Here is a 26145-nt window from a genome sequence, read left to right on the forward strand (position 1 = left end):
CAAATTTGGTTGCTCTAGCTCTTATAGTCTCTGAGATCCAGATGCTCAACAAGACGGACGGACGGACAGACGGACATGGCTATATCGACTCGGCTATTGATGCTGATCAAGATTATGTAAACTTTATGGGGTCGGAAACGTTTCCTTCTCTGCGTTGCACACATCCACTTTTACCACATATACAATATACTCCTTAACTTTTTTTTGAGTACGGGTATAAAAAACTGCGTCTTCGGCAAGACGCAAAGAAGCAGGACGCAGCCCAAATGTAAACCGCCTATTTGTCATCATAAATTTTGTACAATGGCTTGATTATATCGCTCTCTCAGCTCACAGTACTGAACTACTTTTCATGAGAGCTCTGGGTATGACCGTAAAAATTGTAACTAAACTGTTTTCATATGTGTTATGCCCTCTGCACACAGAGCCTATCCCGGGGGAACGGTGAGAATTTGTGAAAGATGTGAAACACCGATTCACACTGAGCTCCACCATCCATGAGAAACAGCTGATGCTCAGAAATGCGTGCGGTGAAAATTATTAAACATTTATAATTAAAATGAATATAAATAACATTGCAATGGTTGTGAATGTGATTCAGCAGCAAAAAATAATCTTGCACAAGCTAATCATGTTGCTGGACACGTATGATGCTAATAATGAGGCTAACATTGACCAGGAGAATATATTGGAATAGATCTATGTTTTGAAAACACTGAAGCGTGTTCATTTGTGACTGCTTCTACTAAATCCAATCAATGTTTTAAATACAAATTTATATTCTATGTTTGTTGAGAAGCGGTTTGGGACATTTTAGGAGAAAGATATACCCGAAAACAACGAGGCGATTTTGAAGGAAAGTTTTCTATAGCCATAACATTGTATACTTTGGGCTCTTTTTCAGAGTATAGAACAGTCGGACGGCCAACAGCGTGTGCAATATCCTGCATCAGTTTTGCAGACATATCAAATGTTTTTGTTGTTGTTTTTTACCATTTTCCTGTCTGTCATTGTTTACATTTTCGTAGTGACTTACAATTATTTGTTATGAATGTCATTATTATGGTTGCATATGACAATTTTCGAAAAAATACCTCACAGAAACGTGCGAATTAGGAACATGCCAGATGGATGGTGGAGTAACTGGGAAATTTTCGGAACGGTAATACCTTACGGACCATCCCAGAAATGAATGGTGGATGGTCGTCAGTGTGAAAAGGCTTTAACAAAAAGGTGAAAAGAATAGCGGAGAAACCACTACCATGGGCCCTCTTTTATATATAAAATAAATGCCAACTATTGACGCCAGCTTGACTAATCGGCAATACATATCGAACTAATATCGGGTTGTACATGAGCTCGATAACGATATAAGGAAATTGTCATATTCATATGCATACGTAGAAAACTCAAAATTTAAGTTTGTTTGGAATATTCGGTCAATATGGCTTCCGCAGGTTTGAAATACAATTTAGTCATTATTTTATTATCCGTTGAGTATTTAATATTTATTAGATTAGTTTTTACTGGTTTTATGTTTTACTAGTAGAAAGTTGTATGACTAGCTTCCGCGTGGTTTTATATTAGACACGTAATACAAACATGAACACAGATACAATTGAAATATTTTTACTATTTTATTTCAAATATCTACTCGTACATATAATTTAATAATGTCTGGTATTTTAATATATAAAATTGTGTGTTTGGGATTATCATTACATCCTTTTTCATGTGTATTTGCAACCAAATAAATTGTTTTCTCTTATTCTTTAGGAAAAAAGGGTAAAAAGAACAAGGGAACTGTCATTTCGCTGCAATCGTTTCTTTCTAATGGTGACACACCAGCCGGAACAACGCAAGTTTCGAAAAAAATTAGAAACTTGGATGGCGATGATAGTGATGACGGTAGTAGCACATTACCTTCAGTTTATCAGCTTCCTACTGCGCCTCGAGCAAATCGGATATTTGATGATAATTCCATTCCGCACAGGCCTCCTTTCATAGCTTATATCAATAACTTGCCTTTTGATGCGAACGAAGACGACCTTTATGAATTTTTTGGGTCTATAAATTTGATATCGTTGAGACTACCTCGGGAAGATGGTGAAAACGGACGCTCCCGTGGTTTCGGCTATGTGGAATTAGAAAGCAGAGACGATTTAATTCATGTTCTTAGCTTGCCAGACCCATCCATTAAAGGACGTCGCATTCGTATAGAGCTGTCGAATGAAAATGACCAGCAAAACCGTCCAAAAACGAATCGTCGGTTTGAGGGGTTTGGTAATAGCAGTGACAATAGAGACTCTGTGAATTGGAGGCGGGATAGTCAAAATAATGGCAGTAGTGTTGGTGGATATGCAGCGAATTTCGACAGAAGCTTTAATCGAGAAAGAAAGCCTATAACTGAAAGGGAAGAAACCAACGCACCTGGATCTTGGCGCACAAGCGTAAGACCTCAATCCAATGATTCTTCGCCTCCGCGGAGAGACTTTGATAAAATTAATGAAAAATTTCGAGATGGTCGCGGAAAAAATATTGAACGTTATGTAACAGATGATGATTCTAAACTAGAAGAAAGACCAAAGTTAAACTTGAAACCTCGAACGCTACCTTTACCAGATATAAAGACAAACTCAGATTTCGAAGATGCTGATATCAATGAAACAAATGTTTCAAAGCAGGGCGTAACACCATCATTAAATGTGTTTGGATCAGCTAAGCCAGTAGATACAGCTTCGAGAGAATTAGAGATAGAAGAACGATTAGCATACGCTCGGAGGCAAGATAAGATTCGACACGAAGAAGAGCATTTAAATGAAAAACTGGCAGAAGTTCAAATAGATACAAATGAAAATGAGAGTATCAATGCATCTGTCAATTGGCGCCAAAATCAAGAGAACAGCGACGATAACAAAGCTAACGTGTGCTCACAGGGTAAATACGCAGCTAATGTCAAAATAAGTACATAACCAAACCTTACATTCAATCAAAAATATGTTTAAGTTAATGAAAAATTTTCAGAGAAGAATTTAGACAGAAGATATAATTTCCCAAGCCCATAACTTTATTATTGTAATCTTATGCACAGTCTAATTGAACACGAATGTTTGGTTCTTTGTTAATTTTTTTATTGATTTTATTTTAGCTAAAAAAGTATATGTACATACATAATATAAGAGTAGGATACATAAATATGTGGATGTACTTTCTATGTTAGATAAAATTGAATCGAAAATGGGATAATATATATTGAAAACAGCTAAATCAAAAAAGAAAATTCAAAAACTGTGTTTTGGTGACTGGGCATTTCAATATTTTCTCTCATTTTATTAATTGAAATCGAAAATATATGGCCTTTTTTTTATGTAGAATTAGTATATATAATTTTTTAAGTTGGAGTTTTCTACTATTCTGTCTTTTTATACCCGTACTCCAAGAATGTTCAAACGCAGAGAAGGAAACGTTTCCGACCCTATAAAGCGTATATATTCTTGATCAGCTATTTTAGATGTGTAATCGACATTGTAGATGTAGACGTAGATGACAGATGTAGCAAAAATGTAAAATATTTTAAAATTCTACATAAATCATATAATTACAGTATGTCAACTAATTGTTTGAAAAGTGAAATAAGTCAGACAATTTCAACTTTAAAATTAAAAAAATAAATACAGGCAGTATTTGGGAAAATTCTGTTTATTAATTATATTATATATATGTATAACCTATAGGTATGACAAAAAAAGAACTAAGAAATTCCAAGCAAAACGTAAAAGAAATGAAGAAACCAAAAAACGGCATTTTTGACGCTGTCAAATTCTTTGCAAAAAATAAATACTCAAAAATGATATATCTTTGTAACAAAAAGATATAATTGGCTAATATTTTGTATGCATAACAATAGTATCCATAACTGCCCTGAGGCGACGCGACATCGACGATATAAGTGCCTCTATGTTGTAATATTTAGATATTTTTCCCCACTGCTCATTTATACACTTTATCAAATCAATTTTTGAACTTTGAGCAATGCCACAAATTTTTGATAGGATTGAGATCCGGACTCTGGGCGGGTGTTTCAATAACTTTACTGCAATTATGAAGCACCCAGGTGCGACTCAGCAGCGATTTGTGCTTCGGATCATTGTTTTGGTAGAGCTTGTATTTGAGTTTGCTGCTGTTTCCTAAACAGACGAAGCCAAACTTTTGCGCACTTCTGGTCAATTCTTTTTTTTTAAATGTCCAAGTAGAACTCCTTGGTCATTATTTCATTAAAAATGCGCAGCTCCCCAACGCCTTTAGATAATATACAGCCCCACACCATGACTGAGAGCTTGCCAAATTTGACGGTTGGCACAATGTTTTTGGCCTGGAGTGCTGTGCTTGGCTTCCGCAAAACTTTTCTTGGTCCTTCATTATAATACATCATTATCTTTGTCTCGTCACAAAGAATGACATCGTTCCAATACTCCGGCGAATTAAAAAATGCGAAGTTCAAGCTCTTCTCAATGTTGACAGCGGGCAGCAATAGCATAAGTAATTGTGACAATTGAGTATTTTTCTGACTGTCTCATGGAACAAGGTTTTCTTGCAGTTTGTTTTAATGTCATTCAACAATTTTCTGAGGCTTATTTGTGGATTAATTTCAATTGTTTTTAAAACTTCTGCACAATCCCGCCGAGAAGGCTTTGGTGGTCTGCCGTCAGAGCGGTTTAATTCCATTCTTTTTTCCCTGTCCGGACCGTTAATTATATTATTAATTGTGCTAAGTCTAATTTTATAAGTTTCATGTAACTCTTTTGCTATTTAAAAAAAAAAAAATCAATAAAAAAAACGTGACTTAAACCAAAGAAATTTTTAGCCTGCGATCGGTCGTTTTCGAATTTTTTGACCCGTTAGGTTTTCTGTGGTATTCTTTCAAGCAGTGCTTGCATTTTGCAAAGAATTTATTGACAGTGTCAAAAATGCCGTTTTTTGGGTTTTCTTCATTTGTTTTACGTTTTGCTTGGAATTTCGAAGGTTTTTTTTGTCATACCTATAGCTTATACATATATACATATATAATATAATTAATAAACAAAATTTTCCCAAATAATGCCTATATTTATATTTTTAATGCTAAAGTTGAAATTGTCTTATTCACTTTGCAAACAATTAGTTGACATACTGTATATACTGCCTGAGTACGGATATTAAAGTATAGTCGCGTCCCCAGAATCGACTCACAACGTTCCCTCTCGTTATTATACCCGTACTCAAAAAAGAGTTAAGGGGTATATTAGATTTGTGGTAAAAGTGGATGTGTGCAACGCAGAGAAGGAAACGTTTCCGACCCCATAAAGTATATATATTCTTGATCAGCATCAATAGCCGAGTCTATATAGCCATGTCCGTCTGTCCGTCCGTCTGTCCGTCTTGATGAGCGCCTGGATCTCAGAGACTATAAGAGCTAGAGAAACCAAATTTGGTTTCCAGACTCATGTGATATCACACTGCTACAAGTGTATTTCAAAATTTCGCCCCGCCCCCTTCCGCCCACACAAAGGACGAAAATCTGTGGCAGGCACAGTTTTAAAGATACGATAAAACTAAAAACGCAGTATCGTAGAAAATGCCCATATCTACCAGATTGCCGAATCTGAATCAGATCGGAACATAATTATAGCCAAAATGAAGAAATTAATTTTCAGTTGCTTCCCCTCCCCCTCCCGCCACCGACACCGCATCTCATTTTCCTTCTCGCTCGCACATTCTGACGCGTTCAGTGCGCGAGCAACCCCTAGCGGAGGAGATGTAGAATCTAATTGGAACATGTAAAATCTACATGTTAGATGTATAATATACATTGTATATGTAGATGTAGATATCATATGTAGCAAAAAAATGTAAAATTAAAAAATTTTTTTTTTCTAAAATTCTTAAAAATCATAAGCTCAAAAATGTATATACTGACTGAGTACGGGTATAAGTAGAGTCGCGTCCCCAGAAGCGACTCACACGTTCCTTCTCGTTTTTGTTTCGTAAGGTATTTATTTGAGCACATTTTTTTAGATCTGTTAGTTCCTGTGTTTTTGTTATCATAAAATTCGGTCTGATTTTTATTCAAAAACGAGAAGGAACGTGTGAGTCGCTTCTGGGGACGCGACTCTACTTATACCCGTACTCAGTCAGCATATACATTTTTGAGCATATAATTATTTAGAATTAAAAAAAAAAAAAAAATTTTACACTTTACATATTTTACCTACATCTGTTATCTACATCTACATATACTATGTATATTCTACATCTCCCCCACTAGGGGTTGCTCGCGCACTGAACGCGGCAGAGTGTGCGAGCGAGAAGGAAAATGAGTTGCGTTGTTGTGGGCAGGAGGGGGCAGGGGAAGCAACAGAAAATTAATTTTTTCATTCTGGCTATAATTATGATCCGATCTAGTTCAGATTTGGCAATCTGGTAGATATGGGCATTCTCTTCGATACTGCGTTTTTAGTTTTATCGTATCTTTAAAATTGTGCCTGCCACAGATTTTCGTCCTTTGTGTGGGCGAAAGGGGGCGGGGCGAAATTCTGAAATACACTTGTAGCAGTGTAATATCACATAAGTCTGGAAACCAAATTTGGTTTCGCTATCTCTTATAGTCTCTGAGATCCAGGCGCTCATCGAGACGGACAGACGGACAGACGGACGGACGGACAGACAGACATGGCTATATCGACTCGGCTATTGATGCTGATCAAGAATATATATACTTTATGGGGTCGGAAAATTTTCCTTCTCTGCGTTACACAAATCCACTTTTACCACAAATCTAATATACCCCTTAACTCTTTTTTGAGTACGGGTATAATTAAGGTTAAAAAAAATAGTTTATCGGCTTAGTAATAAGAAGTATTTTGGTGCCAGATTGTCAAAAAATTGTTGAGGTTATCAAAATACCACCCATGATTTTTTGTTTATTATGTATTCCTAAAAAGATTTCGTTAACTTAATTCAAGGAATGGTTTTTGCTTATTATTTTAACTTATGTATATAAAAAAACTCAAAGTTTGACATATTAACACTTTTTTTTAATAGATGATAGACGTCGTGATGATTTTAATAGATCTAACAAAGTTCGTGACCATGACAGGTGAATATAAATATTGCTAGTTAAAAAATGTATTATTATTTTAAGAAATCTATCAAATCTGGTTTAGTGAACAATTCAATCGTGATTATCATATCATTCTCATTCCTTTAAAACGCTCGTTTAAAACGGACGGAGCGAAGTGGCTAGTATTAATCTTTACTGTGTTGGGTTCAAAAGTAAAGTTTTTTCGGAAACGGAAACATTTTTCTCAACGAATTCAAACATAATTGGCACTTTACTCAAAACGAAACTTAAATTTAAAAAAAAAACGATAAGGAACGTGTGAGTAGCTTCTGTGGACGCGACTCTAATTTTATACCCGTACTCAGTCATAATATAAATTTGTGAGCTAATAATTTATGTATTTTACATTTTTTAGCTACATTTGTCATCTACGTCTACATCTACAATGTAGATTATACATCTAAAATTGTATACAGCTGTGAAAAAAATAATAGCACCACCATGACAAGCAGTTTTTAAATAATTGCCAAACTCACATTTTTAGCTTTAAGGAAATTTTAAGCAAATTTTTAGAAATGGGAGACTCTAACAAACCTGAGAATACAAAAAAAATCATATTTTTTGTAACGTTTTTAAGTTATTTAAGGAAGTTTATTAAAATTCATAAAACTAGGCGAAAAAAAAATAGCACCACTTTAAAAAAATGAATTTAAAAGTATTAATACTAAATCTATATGCATAATTTAATATTTAGTACAGTGTCCTTTATTGTCAATAACAGCTGCGCAGCGTCTTGGCATGGAATCAACTAAGTCCTGGCATTGTTTTAGGGGAATTTTGGAACAGGACTCTAATTTTTTCTCAAAGTGATCGGATAGTGGTTGGCTTGGAAGTAGCAACTGCCTTCTTGACGTCGGACCACAGATTTTCGATGGGATTCAAGTCAGGCGACTGAGCAGGCTCTCCAAAACGTTCACAGAGTTTACCCTGAACCATCCTTTGCTTTCTTGCTGGTGTGTTTGGGGTCATTGTCCTGTTGGAAGACCCATACGAGCGGCATATCATATTCTGCAAAGGGTAGCATTACTGTCTCCGTGATATTCACGTACACGTGCTGATCTATGATGGGTTTTGTCCAATGTATTGGACCTACTCCATAGTAGGAGAAGCAGGCCCATACCATTACACTACAGCCTCCATGCTTAATAGTTTTTGTGGTGTACCGGGGTTTGTATTCGGTATTCTTTGGACGTGTAACGTATGATCGAGATCCCTTTCCACCAAAAATAACCACTTCGGACTCATCTGACTCATAAAATATTTCTGTTTGGGATGTCCAATTTGCATGATCCTGGCAAACTTCATGCGCTTAGTAATATGTGTCGCATTTAAAAGTGGTACCTTTCTTGGGCTGCAGGCTTTAAGGTTGTTTCCTAAGATATCTGCGAACTGTTTAGTCCGTCGCATTTATTTTAAGCTCTTTTTTAAGCTCAGTAGCAGGCTTGAAGGGATCCTTCTTGCTCTGACGAATCAGTCTTTTGACATGAAGAGAGAGGGGTCATAGATCGGTTTCTCCCGCGTGTTTCAGTCTTTTCTTCATATTTTAAGAGGTTTTTAATCATTTTATTGGAGCATCCTACCAATCGACCAACTTCTCTGTAAGTTTTTCCATCCAATATCAATTTTTTGATAACATCGCGCTTCTCCGCAGTGCAGTGCTTTTCTCGTCCCATTGTAATTATTACTTTTAACTTTTATGATAGAAGCAATGCGTTCTTAGTCAAAACTAATGAGCAGGTGCATTCTGGAAAGGCGATTCCGCGAAATACAGGTGATTCACTAAAAAAATGGCTAATGGTGCCAATTTTTTTTCGCTATTTTTGGGGGGTTTTGGTTTTTAAATCCCAAAAAAAATATATAGACAGAAATTTAAAGAGCGGTAGCACTGTTTTTGTTTATGGGGAATACCAAGCAATATAAAAACAATTTAAATTTTAAAAAATCGCAAGAGTAAGCGCATTTTTTTTATCAAGAACAAAATGTATTGTAGTGGTGCTATTATTTTTTTCGCAACTGTACATATATACACATATATACAATGTATATATATATTTTTTTTTTGCCGAATGAGTTGGATAATTTGGTGAAATATATATATGTACATACATATGTATGTATGTATATATAAATAATTTTGTTTTTTAGTTTAATTTTCTTGCTTAAAATGTTTGTGTAGAATTCGGTAGCTACCTATAAAAATTTTTTTTAAATAACTATAAATGCTTTAATATTACTATCAAAACCAATATAACAAAATGAAGGGGTGTCCCTAAGCAGAATAAGAATAGCATCAGCAACGCCGGGGGAGGTGGGGACTGAAATTTAATTTCTTTATTCTGGCTATAATAACACTGTGCGACAAATGAGACACTGTTGAATGCACGAGAAAAAAGTAAGGTTGTGGGCCGTGATGAGTAAGTAGATCACTTCCTCAAAACTTAGAATTTGCAATATACCCCAAAAACTTTTTTACAAATTCAAGAACCCCATTCGATGACTGTTTGCATTTTTATAATTTGTACACAGAACCTGCTTCGCGGTTATCCACAAAAAGTAATAGGTTGTCAAGAAACTTTCAGTACCTTTCAGAGGGTTTTTGATTCGTGGTAATAAAATAGATATATCTGAAGATATTGCGACTCAAAGTTGAAGTTTTCTACCATTTTTAATGCTTCTTCAACTTTGGCATTTGTATGGAATGGTATTATTTTTAGACATGAACTTTCTAGTGCTAGTGCTACCGTTGGCATTCTTTGACAATTTTATTTATTAGTAGATTATTTTGTTAAGAAAAGATGGCACTGAAAGTTCATAGCTAAAAAACACCATTCCATACAAAAAAATTTTAATTTCTTAGTTGAAGGAACATTAAAAATGTGATATCACATGAGGCTGGAAACAAAATTTGGTTGCTCTAGCTCTTATAGTCTCTGAGATCTAGGCGCTCATCGAGACGGACGGACAGACAGACATAGCTATATCTCTTCGGCTATTGATGCTGATCAAGAATATATGTACCTTATCGGGTCGGAAACGTTTCCTTCTCTGCGTTGCACACATCCACTTTTATCACAAATACAATAGACGATAAGCGATGCAATTTCGGGTTTTCCCTCATTTGATGGGCATGGGAGAATCTTCTTAGTTTTGCTGCTACAGTGGATGTTCTGAAATTAGAACCACTTGGTTCTAAAACTCTCTTTCTAAAAAGTTCTTATTTCTGAAAATTTTGTTTTTGGACAGAAAATGATAAAACAAAACATGAAACAACCATTTTTACATGTTTTCATATACGCGACCTTTTAATGCTATAAAAAAAAAATATAAAACAAAAGTTTTACCAGCTTTTTTTTGCGTTTAAATATCATTTTGTTGGCTCTATGCTTAGTACAAAATGATGGAGTCGGTCGCGAACTACTTTTGGTACGTTCGCGTACCATTCGGCGGATATGCCCATATTTATTTTGTCCTTCAGTCACAACTTATACGAATTTCTACAGGCGTATCAAATAACACATGCATATGACCGAATTGTATACACCACGAAAATTTCCCATTTTTATACCCTTACTCAAAAAGAGTTAAGGGGTATATTAGATTTGTGGTAAAAGTGGATGTCTGTAACGCAGAGAAGGAAACGTTTCCGACCCCATAAAACCCGATATAGCCAGGTCCGTCTGTCCGTCCGTTCGTCTTGTTGAGCGCCTGGATCTCAGAGACTATAAGAGCTAGGGCAACCAAATTTGGTTTCCAGACTCATATGATATCACACAGCTACAAGTGTATTTCAAAATTTCGACCCCCACCCCCTTCCACCCCCAAAAAGGACGAATCTACAGTATCGTAGATAATGCCCATATCTACCAGATTGCCGAATCTGAATCAGATCGGATCAAATTTATAGCCAGAATGAAGAAATTAATTTTCAGTTGCTTCCCCCGCCTTATGCAGCAAGAGACCCGTTACTCATTCTTTTTCTCGCTCGCACACTCTGCCTCGTTATGTACGCGAGCGCCCCTAACGGAGGAGATGTAGAATCTAAATGGTACATTTATAATCTATATGTTAGATGTATAATATACATAGCAGATGTAGATAACAGATGTAGCAAAAAAATGTAAAATGTAAATTTTTTTTAAAATTCTAAAATTCTAAAAAATCATAAGCTCAAATATGTATATACTGACTGAGTACGGGTACAGGTAGAGTCGCGTCCCCAGAAGCGACTCACACGTTCCTTCTCGTTTATTTTTACTTCAACCAAAAAGGCTAAACTGAGTGGGCAATACAAAAATTCTTTCAGAAATTAGAACCACAGGTTCTAATTTTAGAGTCGCCAATGCAATAAAATTCTCGGCTCTAATTTCTGGACAGTTCTAATGTGTGGGGCCTCTAATTTCCTAACTTCCACTGTATTTAGTTTTTTCTAACATTTTTCTAAATTATTTCCCAGATCTGAAAATGTAAAAGGAAAAATAAGCACAAACGACGACGGAAAGTACAAAGAGGATAACAAGAACACACGTAATGATCGAGAACAGCCCAAGTATCATCCTAACCAGACTGGACCAGTAAGTACACTAGTTTTTTTCACACTTTTGAAGGGTACCCGGTATTCAACAAGTACATAGGGATATATATATATATATAATCAGGGGTCGGCAAGGCCCTATCTACTGTGGATAGAAAATGGCACTTCTGCTGCGCTGCCGCTCACGTACAGTTGTGTTCAATGAAATAGTAGTGCCGCACCTCATCACTTTCGAAACCCTTTTTGAGATATTTCTAGTCTTTCAATTTGAACAAGTGATACCTTTACGGAAAGCCTGGAATGTAAGCATTAGAAACTTGAAGAAACCCCATTAAATTTGCATTCTATCTTCATGTTATTTATGACTTTAGACAACTACCCATGATATCTGCTGTTCAATGAAATAGTAGTGCTGGGTTAAATTTATTTTTTAAAATGAAAAAACAAAGCAAATTAATTTAAATAAGTCACCATCCGTAAGCTCAATTTGGTTATTGAATAATTTGATGAAAGAAAGTTTTGGACATAGCGGTACTTTTGATTTTGAGGCGTTGAAGAAATCATTGCTCGGTCCAGAAGAGGAGACCTAAGAGTTAGACTAAAAACTTAAGGCAGGAGGTATAATGGGATTGAAAACTAAGTTGTAGGCACTCTCACTATTGTATTTAACCCAATTAACTAAAAGAAGTAGACTGGAAATCGATTTTGTATGCGAAAAAATTATTTTTTAGAGGATGGTCGGCGATGGTCGAAGGCAAGACCAGGCCTTTAATATCCTCAAAAATTATGAAAAAAAATTTTAAATCGCTCTGTCAGTGATGTGACGGTTCTTAGACGGTTGATTACACATTATTTGAATGCAAGAAGTCCCAGAAAGCACCGCGTTTGGGTCTAAGAGTACATGGGTGCACGACTTCAGTTTGGAAAAACGCATGTGGAATGGCCTGTGTCACAGTGACAAAAATACTTTTGACTAAAGATAGTAAAGTTGTATTATATGGTAAGATAAACTCAAAAGATTATGTGGCATTCACAGAAATCCGATTACCACCTAAAATCATGAAAAAATTAGCATTGGGCATGCTAGGCTGAGCCTTATGGGGCCCAGCTCATATGAGCTAGTACTTTCTGGCCTGGCGTTTGAGTATAGTATGGTTTTGAGCAAAACTGAGGATGTAGGCATACTTTAGAATACATTACATTCATATTACAGTTGAAAAATTCCTGCTAAAAGGATATTTTAACCAGATAATGACTTGAAACACCCATAAAAGCTCGCTAGGAATTGATTTTTATCGGAAAAGATCGACGTTTTTCCATGGCCAACTGTCCAACTGGATATTAATCTCATCGAAATCTTAAGAGGGAATACCAAATACATTATTGCAACTGCAAATCCGTGTACCAGAGCCAAGTTTTAGCAAGTGGTTCATGGATTATTGGCTCAAATCCTATTGAAGCGTTGGCAAGAGATTAATGACCCATATCCGGCTGGTGCAAGTTCGAAATGAAAACCAAATTGATTAAAAACTATATATTAAAGCTCAGGAAACATGAATTACATGAAATATATGTTTTTATTTGAGATTCGTTGTTTTTTTCAATGTTCTAAAAAAACACTACTATTTCATTGAACAGCAAATTTCATGGGTATTCGGCTTATGTCATGTAAAACAAGAAAATGGAATTCAAATGAATTGACATTTCTTCGGTTTTCTAATGGTAACAGTCCAGTCTATTTAAAAAGGTATCATTTGTTCAATTTGGATAGCTGGAAGTGTCTCAAAAAGAGTTTTGAAAGTGATGAGGTGCGGCACTACTATTTCATTGAACACAATTGTACATGTGTATTACGTAGTTGGACCCAATACAATGTTCCGTTTCGCCTGCTGTCTGCGCACTGCAAAAAATGTGAATGTGTAATAATAGGTATTTCTGACCCCACAAAGGATATTATTGAGCAGCAGCAATAGCCGAGTCCATAAAATCTTCGTGCATAACAATGCATTCAACTTCATCATAAAGCTTTTGCACTATCGTTTTTGACGAAAATCCTCTCGGCGCAGACTGTTTTTTATCAGACTGGTTTTTATCTCCCATTGGCCGAATAGTTATTTCAACTAAATAATAACGCGGCGCCGACGTAAAATTCAAATATGTTCTTTAATCACATCCAAATTGCAAGTGGTCTTGCTTGCCGATCCGATTGCTATGCAGTTTTGTTCTGCATAGATAAAAAGCGTAGAGACGTACATAATATCGAAGAGCGAGCTTAGCAGGGCAAGAAAGAAAAAAGCTTAAGAAAACAGAATAATAACATATTACATATTATTGGCGAAGGCCAATAACACTACTCGACAAAATCGAACTTTTTTTTTCCTCAAGGATCCAAACCGACTTTTTTTGATAGATATGGGGCTTTAAAAGTTTTTAAAGAATTATGGTTTTTTTTTTCTATGGCAGAACTTTATTTTGAAGAATTTTTGAAGTCTGGTATTTTTTGTAAAGCTTTTTTCAGAGGTAGCGCTTGTTTTTTTCACATAACTCTAGTATCTTACGTCTGGCTGTAAAGAACTTGGCTATTTTGAAAAGATAATTAAAACAGCTAGAAGTTGAGCCCAAACACTTTGTGATTTGAGAACAATTGGGAACAAAGCAAACGAAAAAGGGTTGTACATTTCGTACAATGGGCAGTTGGGCTCGCAACCTTCCAAAAGGTATTTTTTGTTCATTTTTTCCATATTTTAGGTTTTTCAAAAATTCTTAAAAAAAAAGTTCTGCCATAGAAAAAAAAAATATCATCAAACCATTTCTAAGCCCCAAATCTTTAAGAAAAAGTTCGTTTTGTTCCTTGAGGAAAAATCTTGTTGACTAGTGTAATCATATTCTTAAAGCAGCTAGTTGGTGGGGTTCTTCTCCGTTGCTTTATTTTTTGAACCATACTCAAACATGTTCGGGATTTTTTTTGTGCCAATTCTCGAACTGAAATCGTGCTATGTATGTACGATGGTCTATATCTTTTTATTATTAATTTGATCCCTTTAACCTTGTCTTCCAATTTTGGCAAACACTTTTAACACTAACTTTGTACTAACTACTCGACAGTTACAATTTTTATAAGAATTATGGTTTTTTTCTATGGCAGAACTTTTATTTTTAAGAGTTTTTGAAAACTTATTTTTATAACCGTACTCTCTGTTACTCAGAGAAGGAAACGTTTCCGACCCCATAAAGTATATATATTCTTGATCAGCATCAATAGCCGAGTCGATATAGAGATGTCTGTCTATCCGTCTTGATTGATGAGCATCTTGTTCTCAGAGACTATAGGAGCTAGAGAAACCAAATTATATATCCAGACATCTGTGATATCACACTGTTACGTTTGTTTTGAAATACGGTGTGTTGGTGTGAGAAGATAAAGAGAGAGAGGTCGAAACAGGTAAAATATTCTTGCAGCTGACTGAGTACCGGGTATAAAAGTAGAGGCTCGATTAGACGAGGATTATCTGAAGCCGTTAAATTGGGGCGAGACAAAGTTGGACGGATCCGCTAGTTTCTTATAGGTACGTTTTTTGGAGACCACAAACTTTCTTGTTTCATTAACAATCTTGAATTTTTAAATAAATATTATTTCATAAAAATAAATAATTTGTTATAGCGGTTTTACTATTAAATTGTTTTGCCTATTCAGTTGAGCGACACTGTATACAATCGGTTGAGCCAAGAAAATGTTTTTTTGAAATTTAAACGGGACACCCCTTAATTTTGTTATCTTGGGTTTGACAGTAATATTAGTTTTTATTTTTATTATAGAGGCTTGTACCGAATTTTAAAAACAAATTTTAAGCAAAAAAAAGTTAACCCAAAAAAAATTGTTTTGCTGAATGAGTTGTATAATCGTCATTAATCAGTTATTGGCAGTAAAAATCGTGCACAAGTGTTTGCGAACTAATTAACTAAATATATCGTTACTTTTTTAACAGTAACTAAAAAAAAAGACCTGATTAATATGAACTAGTTTCTAATAGCCTTTCTACACTAGGCGCATCATTGGATTTTTCTGTTAAATGGAACATGCGACAATGGTGCCGATAAGAGCCCTGTGGATTGTAGAAGACAATGATGCGGCCGCATCTTTAATGTCTGTCTAGTATTTTTACAAAATTTTGTAATTATTCGGGGTATTGACGGATATCGATGGGTTATCGATAGCAAACAGCTGTTTTTATCGAATCAAACAATAACAACAAAGCTGAAAAATGATGCGAAAAAATATGCGGCTTTGGTGTAAACGAATCTCATCATTTTCCGCACCGTAGACAATGATGCAGCTGTGTAAAAAGACTATAAGTTTCAATATTATTTGAAAAAAACCGACGAATTCAATTTTTTTAATGTATTTCTAACCCAAAGAGTGTATTTTCTTTTCGTAGTAGCAACCCACAAACATTAAACTAAAGATTTGAAAAAATTTTATAATTTTATTTACTAACAATGAACAGAATAAGGTGGTGTCCGCTTAAAAAAAAAAAATAATAATAATTTGTAATCAAATTTTGGCATAGCCTAGTATACTGTCATGGGAAAAATTTTTTTTATTTTTTCTTTCGTATTTTAAAAATGTTCTTCATTGAAAATTGTTTTCTTTTTAAGTTTTATATCAAAATATAAAAAAACAATAAAATGAGAAGGAACGTGTGAGTCGCTTCTGGGAACGCGACTCTACTTATACCCCGTACTCAGTCAGTATTCAAATTTTTGAGATTATATTTTTTTGAATTTTAAAATTAAAAAAAAAATTTACATTTTACATTTTTTTGCTGGATCTGTTATCTACATCTACTACGTATATTATACATCTACATGTAGATTATACATGTACCATTTAGATTCTACATCTTTTTCGCTAGATGGCGCTCGTGCACTGAACACGGCAGTGTGCGAGCGAGAAAGAGAATGAGTAGCGTGTCTCTTGCTGTAGGAGGCGGGGGAAGCAACTGAAAATTAATTTCTTCATTCTGGCTATAAATTTGATCCGATCTGATTCAGATTCGTCAATCTGGTAGATATGGTCATTCTTTACGATACTGCGTTTTCAGTTTTATCGTATCTTTAAAATTGTGCCTTCCGTCCGGACGGACGGACGGACTCGGCTATTGATGCTGATCGAAAATATATAAACTTTATGGGGTCGGAAACGTGTCCTTCTCCGCTTTGCACACATCCACTTTTACCACAAATACAATATACCCCTTAACTCTTTTTAGAGTATGGGTATAATAAAAAATTCTTTAAAGTGTCACCATTGAACGATTTAATAAATGTTAAATTCATGCAGTTTGGAGTTTTCAGACATAATTTATCTATTGACGAACAAATGATTGCCTATTATTGCAACATTGCGTTGCATTCGACAACTTTTTTTACGTCTCATAGATTGATGTGTCGACTATCACAATAACTTACTTTTGCACAGGCTCAGTTCGAGTCAACCGAACCAAGCACGCTCCACTTGTAGATATTAGAGCGTTGACAAAAAAAAAAGGAGCGTGGTTCGTTGGATTATATCAGGGGTGCCCAAAATCAGCTTACGGCACAGCACTCACCAATACTCACAAACAAAAACACAAATACCAATAAGGGAACAGTGCAAACTCGAAGAAAAGACAACAACAAAATCATAACAAAAGTCGGGTTAACAACAATCAGAGAAGAGACAAAACTGGTTTTTGCTGGACAGATCGCATATACACAAAGATGTTTGCATGTGGGGGGCTGGATTATATATTCGACAAGGCAAATGAATTTTTGATCGCCCGGTGGAACGATAACTCCGTGGTTACAATTGTATCGAACCATGAAGGAATCGAGCCTATGAACCGTGCAAAGCGATGGGATCGGAAGTCACGGAAAATGCAGTATATTCAAATGCCACAGATTCTGCACGCTTATAACACTAGTCAACACGATTTTTCCTCAAGGAACAAAACGAACTTTTTCTTAAAGATTTGGGGCATAGAAATGGTTTGATGATAATTTTTTTTTTTTCTATGGCAGAACTTTTTTTTGAAGAATTTTTGAAAACTTTAATTTTTTTTTTAAGCTTTTTCCAGAGGTAGCGCTTGTTTTTTTCACATAGCTCTAGAATCTTACGTCTAGTTGTAAAGAACTTTGCTATTTTAAAAAGATAATTAAAACAGCTAGAAGTTAAGCCCAAACACTTTGTGATTACAGCTTACCGTCTGGGAAATATAAAGCATTGAAATGCAAAAATGATGATTTTTGTGCGGTATTTTTTACGAAATTTTGACTTTAAAAACTTAGTCCTGTGTCCTCTATTTTTTTATGTATAGGTGCATTAATTTGGCGTCGTTCAAGGTATCGCTCATTAAAATCTATGGAGAGACTTTGGAGCTAAAATTCGTTAACTAAACCTAAAATATGGAAAAATTGAACAAAAATACCTTTTTGATGGTTGCGTGGCAGTTGGGCCCGTTTGGGAACAAAGCAAACGAAAAAGGGTTGTACATTTGGTACCTGATCGCGATCCCAATTCCCAATGGGCAGTTGAGCTCGCAACCTTCCAAAAGGTATTTTTTCGACTTTTCCTGAGTTTTTAAAGTCAAAATTTCGTAAAAAATACCGCACAAAAATCATCATTTTTGCATTTCAATGCTTTATATTTCCCAGACGGTAAGCTGTAATCACAAAGTGTTTGGGCTTAACTTCTAGCTGTTTTAATTATCTTTTCAAAATAGCAAAGTTCTTTACAACCAGACGTAAGATACTAGAGCTATGTGAAAAAACAAGCGCTACCTCTGAAAAAAGCTTTAAAAAAAATACCAGACTTCAAAAATTTTTCAAAAAATTTCTGCCATAGAAAAAAAACCATAATTCTTTACAAAATTTTAAATCCCCATATCTATCAGAAAAAGTCGGTTTGGATCCTTGAGGAAAAAAAAAGTTTGATTTTGTCGAGTAGTGTAATAAGCGATCTATTTGACAATGGCACAAATAATTATTGTATTAGAGTACGAAGGAAAAAGTGGTATTGGCCGTTGTTAACAAATGCCCTGGACGCCGCTATGGTTAACTCATCGAAGCTCCAATTTGTTCTGGCCAAGAACCGGATAAATCCAAAATAAATTAAGTAGGAGGCCACAACTTGCTTTCCGTACTAATGTAACAATGTTTTTATTTCATACAAGTCCGGAGATACAAAGGATCTCACATGCACCAAATTGAAGTTCAGATATAGCATTGAATAATATTAGAACAGACAAAACAGATCATGGCATCGTCAAACTTGAAAAAGCTACGTCGTTTTCGTGGTTTTCATAAGCAGCCTTGATTTAAATGCATAGCTCGCAAAAAACGGTCAACACTTTCAGGGTGTCTGAAAAAAACGTCTCATTTACGGACACATTTACGAATGTAGCCAGAAAAGACACGATCAGATCTGTCTTTACTCATTTCGCTCTTCGCTCAAGCAAAGACCCGATTTTGCAATTCTATTTTGTTACTGTTTTTCTCTGAGCAATGACGCAACGAGCGGACGAAAAAGTGTCTTTTGCTCTCTAACTGCGGAATATCTGAATGCCTTGTTAGTGGTTAAGCTTAACTCTGTTTAATACAAAATTTACCTATATTCTACATACATATCCTACACAATAATATGTTCCTCTTTAAGTTGTTATTGTGAGACACGAGCGTGTCTCGGCTCAACCCGAAAACACGAAAAAGATAACACTAGCGAAGAGACCAAAAGTGTTCTTCTCAGAGCGGGAGCAAGTGTCCGTGGTGTTTTTTTCTGTTTTTTCAGAGACCAGACAGCAATGGAAAAAATAGCTATTTGCGAGCTATGCATAAAAATGATCTCAATCTTTGAAAATTAAAATGCTTTATTTTGGCAAACTTATATATCGTTAATGACCATTGTCCGATGATCCTATTGGGCTTTGAGGTGGCTCAGAGGGGGCCTAGCTGAGGCCACCGCACAGTGGTCGATTCTGCCAATCTAGCAGGCAATAATTAATAACTCAAAAAATAAATGAGTAACATTTTTAAAAATATTTTTGTATTTTGGAATATAAATCCGCGTGTGTATTTAAATAAATTTTTAATTTTTATTTTTTAACTTAAAAACTTAAAAAAAAAATTTTTTTTTAAAAATGTTTTTTTTTTTGTATTTCAAAATATTATAAAATGTTTTTATAAACACTTTATATTAATACAAAAAAGGTATAGGTCAAAATTAAAATTTTTGGTCTGTTTTTTGAAGTATTTTAAATTTCTGCTGTACACTTTACTCAGAGGCAAAATTACTTAATTTTCTTTTTATTCGCTAACAATCATTTTCGCTGAGTTTGTTTTTATCAATTTCACTAGTCAACACTAGAATTAGGCTGTAGCCCAAAATTTAAATTCTTATAGATTTCGGGGTTTAAAAATTGATAACGAATTTTGGTTTTTTTTGTATGATGTAGTTTTTTTTAAAGAATTTTTTATTTTTTTTCAGAGGTAGTGCTTCTTTTTTTCACATAACTTAAGTAGCTTATTACTGGTTGCATAGAACTGTGTAGTTCTTAAAAGCTGACAAATGCAGCTATAAATCGTACCCAGAAACTTTGTATCTGAAGCTTAACGCCTGGAAGAAATTAAGCTTTCGAATTCAAATTTCATAATTTTTTTCGGTATTTTTTTTTCCCAAATTTTTACTTTAAAAACTCGGGAAAAGTCGAAAAAAAATTATTCTTGGTTTTAGATAGACGGATTAATTAGTCGTCGTTTAAGGTATTGTTCATTAAAATCTATGTAGAAACGGTGGAGCTATGATTCGTTAACCAAACCTCAAAAGTGAAAAAATAGACAAAAAATACTGCCGGATTTTTCCAGACGATTCGTTATCTTGAAGAGAACACAGCGTCATTCACCTTTTCGTCTCTTATGTGGATGCTTTTTGTTTTGTTCGCTTATAATTGTCGTTGTTGTTTCTTTGAGCACTTTGTTTTGTTATGATATGTTCCTAGTTTAATTTATATTATTTTTTATTTTCGTATAGGAGCTTATGAATTCGAATTCAGCCGTATGTGTATATTTGATAAGCGGTGTTCTGAAACGTATTCTGATTGGCTTGCGAAAAATGACTGCGATGTAAAAACACCTGAAAATAGTATTGAGCGTGGTCGTCTCAAAACTAATTTCTCTCAATCCTCAAGACGAACAAAAAGACGACGAATAGCAGAGATAGCCGAACCGGATGAGTCTGCTGCTGATTGCTTGCGTTTTGCTACTGAACAAGCCAATTGCAAAAAAATCTCGCCTGCAAGCACTATTGCGCTTATGATGGGAACGAATTTAACGAAGCACTGAACTGTTTGGCTATGATAATGTTCTAGAATAAAAAAAAAAAAAATGGTATCCGGAAAATATAAATGTTAGCGAATCACATGCTGAAGTCGAGCTTCAAAGTTTATTGGACCGCCCTCCAAACCGTTCAGGTTGCATGATAATGTTATAAATGATGTTTTCAGTGAAACTATGAACAACCTCAAACTTATAGGAAAATTAGGCTTCGACGGATGTTCTGGGTACAGCGAATACGAAAAATAATAGAGAACAGTAATTTGGAAGACAGCCACATGTTCCACAGAAGCCAAAGACAGTATTAAATAAAACTTTTTCCGATCTCTTGCAATTAAATATATAAAAATACCATGCTGCATAATACCTTACTAAAATAAAAATTCTTAACTACATACATCATACATACTATGTGCATGTGGGCGGTTGGTGGTATTTCGGGAGGCGCTTAGGTACGACCGATTTATGTTTGTTTAATTAGTTATTATAGAATTTTAGAAAAATTTCACAAAAATATCTCTACTAAAAGTATTTTTGAGCGCTCGCTCCATACAAGCTCGACCACTGTGCATTTTGGGATGTCCAAGTTTCGTGATACATTTCTTGGGCTGCAGGCTTTTAGGTTATGCTGCCTAAGATATGTGCGAACTGTTCGTCGTATTTATTGTAAGCTCGGTAGAAGGATTGAAGGGATCTTTCTTGCCCTGACGAATCAGTCATTTGACATGAAGACGGGTCAGGATTAAGAAAATAATGTGTCTTCCAGTAAGGCATGCGGAATGAAATACGAAAAACTGTTTTAATACTAATAAAAAATGTATTGCAAGTCAGACCAAATTGTATTTGTCATGTTATTTTTTATTAGACCATAAGCTATTTTTACAAAAAATATTCATTTCATTCATGTTTAGGAAACTTTGTTTATGTAATTTTATTAGGAAGCTTTAAGAAATATATTGGAGTCCATTCATGACCCTCCACTGTGAAATAGTCTCATCATTCAACAGCTTGCAGAAAAAAAGTTTCTAGAAAGCGAATGCAGCCGAAGTTTGATTGTTTTTCTCTGTAATTCTGTCAGTTTAGGAACGGGTTTTTATACCCGTACTCATAAAGAGTTAATGGGTATATTAGATTTGTGGTAAAAGTGGATGTGTGTAACGCAAAGAAGGAAACGTTTCCGTCCCCATAGAGTATATATATTCTTGATCAGCATTCTTGATGCTGAGACGATAGAGCCATGTCTGTCTGTCCGTCCGTCCGTCCGTCTGTCTGTCTGTCCGTCCGTCTGGCCGTCTCGATGAGCGCCTAGATCTCAGAGACTATGAGAGCTAGGGCAACCAAATTTGGTTTCCAGACTCGTGTGATATGCTACAAGTGTATTTAAAAATTTCGCACCGCCTTCTTCCGCCCCCACAAAGGACGAATCTACAGTATCGTAGAGAATGCCCATATCTACCAGATTGCCGAATCTGAATCAGATCGGATCATAATTATAGCCAGAATGAAGAAGAATGAAGAATGTTGTTTCCCCCTCCTTCTCCAGCGCTGCTGGCGCTACTGATTCTCTTTCTCGCTCGCACACTCTGCCTCGTTTAGTACGCGAGCAACCCCTAGCGGAGGAGATGTAGATTATAAATAATCTACATTTTAGATGTATAATATACATAGTAGATGGAGATGTAGATAACAGATGTACCAAAAAAGTGTAAAATGTTAATTTTTTTTTTAATTTTAAAATTCTAAAAAATCATATGCTCAAAAATGTATATACTGACTGAGTACGGGTATAAGTAGAGTCGCGTCCCCAAAAGAGACTCACACGTTTCTTCTCGTTTAATTCTAAAATTCTAAAAAATCATATGCTCAAAAATGGATATACTGAATGAGTACGCGTCCCCAGAAGCGCCTCAAACGTTCCTTCTCGTTTTTTTAAATTTTATCAGTCCCATACTTTTTGTGTCTTTTACTTACTTTTTCACAGTTTTTTCGATAACATTGTATATTTTTGACAAGCGCAAAATGCGGTTTTACTCGCTCTACTGTGTTTCTATCTTGAGACTGCTATAATGGAAATTTTTTTCCGGACCCTGGAGCTCCATTCCTTTTTTGCCATATTGAACATCTGAAATTACTTTAATAATAAAAGTTTTCTTGAAGCCCACACCAAAAAACTTACGCATTATGAGCGAATAAATTTTCGAGGCTTGCTCAGAGACATTACCGCGTCTACGCATTATCAAGAAAGCTCATTTTTGTTGCTATGCATGCTGAAATAGGACCCGTCATTATCGTGTGTTTTGTTTTCTGCTGTCGATTACACTAGTCAACACTACATTTACGCTGTGGCCCAAAATTACTTTTTCTGATAGATTTCTGGATTTCAATTTTTTTTTAACGAATTATGTTTTTTTTATGGTTTAGTTTTTTTTAAGAATTTAAAAAAATCTGCTATTTTTTTTCAGAGGTAGTGCTTCTATTTTTCACATAACTTAAGTATCTTATATCTGGTTGCATAGAACTGAAAAGCAGTTCTGAAAAGCTGACAAATGCAGCTATAAATCCGACCCGATCCGAGACAAGTTGCAGCTTAACGCCTGGAAGATATTAAGCTTTTAAATTAAATTTTCATCATTTTTTTGTGGTTTTTCTTCGCGAAATTTTGACTTTTAAAACTCAGGAAAAGTAGAAAAAAAATATTTCTTGGCAAATCATTTTTTTATCGCAAGAAATGATGAAATTCGAATTTGAAAGCTTAATATCTTCCAGGCGTAAAGCTGCAGCTACAAATAGTCTGGGTCGGATTTATAGCTGAATTTGTCAGCTTTTCAGAACTGCAAAGTTCTATGCAACCAGATATAAGATATACCTAAGTTATGTGAAAAATAGAAGCACTACCTCTTAAAGAACATGATAAACATACCAGATTTTTTAAAATTATTAAAAAATCTAAACCATAAAAAAACAGTACTATAAAAATTTGTAAGTCCCGAAATCTATCAGAAAAAGTCATTTTGGTCCACAGCGGGAAGAAAAAGTTCAATTTTGTCGAGTAGTGTTATTGGAACTTTATGCAACGCATAAACTTTACGATTCCTATTAGATCCACTAGAAACATTATTCCTTTATTCCGTAACAGGCTTCGGCTTGGTGTCGCATGGGCCAGTTGATGGTGCACTAATTGCCTATCAAAAAAATTAAAAAGAAATTGTCAATAGTTGGAGAGGGGATAAACAAAGTGCAAGCTCCTTACCTCTATGATTATCCCATATCTTATGACAGTGTGCTAGTACAATTAAGAAAGTTAACGGAAACCTTCCCGTAGTAACCAACAAGTAAATTCGCTTTTACAAGCATGGAAAGAGAAAGAGAGAAGCTCTGGAGCTCACGCTAAAATATATAGTGTAAGTTACATAAATCATAAGCTCACATATATGTATGGATACTGACCGCGGCTCCAACCGCTCCCACTCGTTTTTTTAAACTGGTCCACATAAATAACGAGAAGGAACGTGTGAGTCGCTTCTGGGGACGCGACTCTACTTATACCCGTACTCAGTCTGTATATACATTTTTGAGCTAATGATTTTTTATAATTAAAAAAAAAACCTTTTACATTTTTTTGCTACATCTGTTATCTACATCTACATCTACAATGTATATTCCACATCTAAAATGTAGATTGTACATGTACCATTTATATTCTACATCTCCTCCGCTAGGGGTTGCTCGCGCACTGAACGCGGCAGAGTGTGCGAGCGAGAAAGAGAATCAGTAGCGTCAGCAGCGTTGGAGAAGGAGAGGGAACTAACAGAAAATTCATTTCTTCATTCTGGCTATAATTATGATCCGATCTGATTCAGATTCGGCAATCTGGTAGATATGGTCATTTTCTACGATACTGCGTTTTTAGTTTTATCGTATCTTTAAAATTGTGCCTGCCACAGATTTTCGTCCTTTATGGGGGCGGAAGGGGGCGGGGCGAAATTTTGAAATACACTTGTAGCAGTGTGATATCACATGAGTCTGGAAACAAAATTTGGTTGCTCTAGCTCTTATAGTCTCTGAGATCTAGGCGCTCATCAAGACGGTCAGACGGACGGACGGACGGACGGACAGACGGACAGACGGACATGGCTCTATCGACTCGGCTATTGATGCTGATCAAGAATATATATACTTTATGGGGTCGGAAACGTTTCCTTCTCTGCGTTACACACATTCACTTTTACCACAAATCTAATATACCCCTTAACTCTTTTTTGAGTACGGGTATAAAAATCCCTACCAGACATTATTACGATTCCCGATTATAAAGATATTTGGTCTTTGTTCGTGGCCGTTGGTAGGTGTTTTTTGAGTCAAGTTTATTTCCTAGGTAAACAACTTGACTTGAAAATCCAATAGTCATTCTATAGGTTTACTGTTACCCTTTGTCCCATCAACTTATTAAATAAAAAACATAAATTTCTTATATGCGATTAATGAGATTAATTTATTGTAGGTTTTGCAATCTTCCAACAAATATTCTGGACTTGACGACGAGGGATCTGAATAAATAAATAACTTATGTATGTTTCTTATAAAAGCTTAAATGAATTCAAATAAAGAAATTAAATATAGCCTAACAGTTAATTTATTTATTTACCATTATGTGGTAAGTATGTTCAGACCAGCAGAGCTAGCGGAGCGGCAGCGCTGTTAACAACACAGAGCAACAGTCTGTTTCCGCTCTCTGCTAGCAGCCTGTAGCCGCTCCCTGCTAGTGCTCTCTGACAGAGCTCTGAGAGCTCGCTCGCTCTCACGATCCACACGGCCTTAGTTTAGTTACAACGAAACACTCACAATTTTCGAATACTACTTGGAGGTGCTCATCTCTTCACGGCAGAAATCTACCCTCCTACAAAACATTGTGGTCCTACGAGTCGGAGTATGGTAATTATTAGAAAATACGACCGTTTTATCTTTTATAAATTCATTTTATTGTTCAGTTTTACTGCATCGACTTGTCACAAACTTTTTACAAAAAGGAATAAAAGAAGTGAAGTGAACGGCACAAGCCGCCGGTCAACGTACATGTATACATGCATGT

The 26145-nt window shown here is 35.4% G+C and overlaps 1 protein-coding gene across 4 annotated transcripts; it reads left to right on the forward strand.

The window, feature by feature from the left end:
* Positions 1-1326: 1326 nt before the first annotated feature.
* Positions 1327-25675, forward strand: LOC111076187 (eukaryotic translation initiation factor 4B). 4 transcript variants are annotated; one of them, XM_022369864.2, is made up of 5 exons: positions 1348-1457; positions 1777-2937; positions 7081-7135; positions 11613-11730; positions 20755-21408. In XM_022369864.2, the coding sequence occupies exons 1-5, from the start codon at positions 1445-1447 to the stop codon at positions 20848-20850; spliced, it is 1443 nt and encodes a 480-aa protein (XP_022225556.2). In that variant the 5' UTR covers positions 1348-1444; the 3' UTR covers positions 20851-21408. The 4 variants fall into 4 exon arrangements, with proteins under 4 accessions (XP_022225560.2, XP_022225556.2, XP_022225557.2 ...); XM_022369865.2 differs by lacking the exon at positions 20755-21408 and adding an exon at positions 25558-25675 and having other exon boundaries at positions 1349-1457; XM_022369868.2 differs by lacking the exon at positions 1777-2937 and having other exon boundaries at positions 1327-1457.
* Positions 25676-26145: the final 470 nt, after the last annotated feature.

The sequence above is a fragment of the Drosophila obscura genome, unplaced genomic scaffold (genome assembly GCF_018151105.1).
Source record: "Drosophila obscura isolate BZ-5 IFL unplaced genomic scaffold, ASM1815110v1 contig_36, whole genome shotgun sequence".
In the NCBI taxonomy this organism is placed as follows: Eukaryota; Metazoa; Arthropoda; class Insecta; order Diptera; family Drosophilidae; genus Drosophila; species Drosophila obscura.

Bases quoted from the DNA above. Each gene is read 5' to 3' on its own strand.
- LOC111076187 (XM_022369864.2), top strand. The intron at 2,938-7,080 runs GTAAATACGCAG...TTTTTTTAATAG, and splicing joins AGCTAACGTGTGCTCACAGG to ATGATAGACGTCGTGATGAT. The intron at 11,731-20,754 runs GTAAGTACACTA...ATTTTCGTATAG, and splicing joins ATCCTAACCAGACTGGACCA to GAGCTTATGAATTCGAATTC.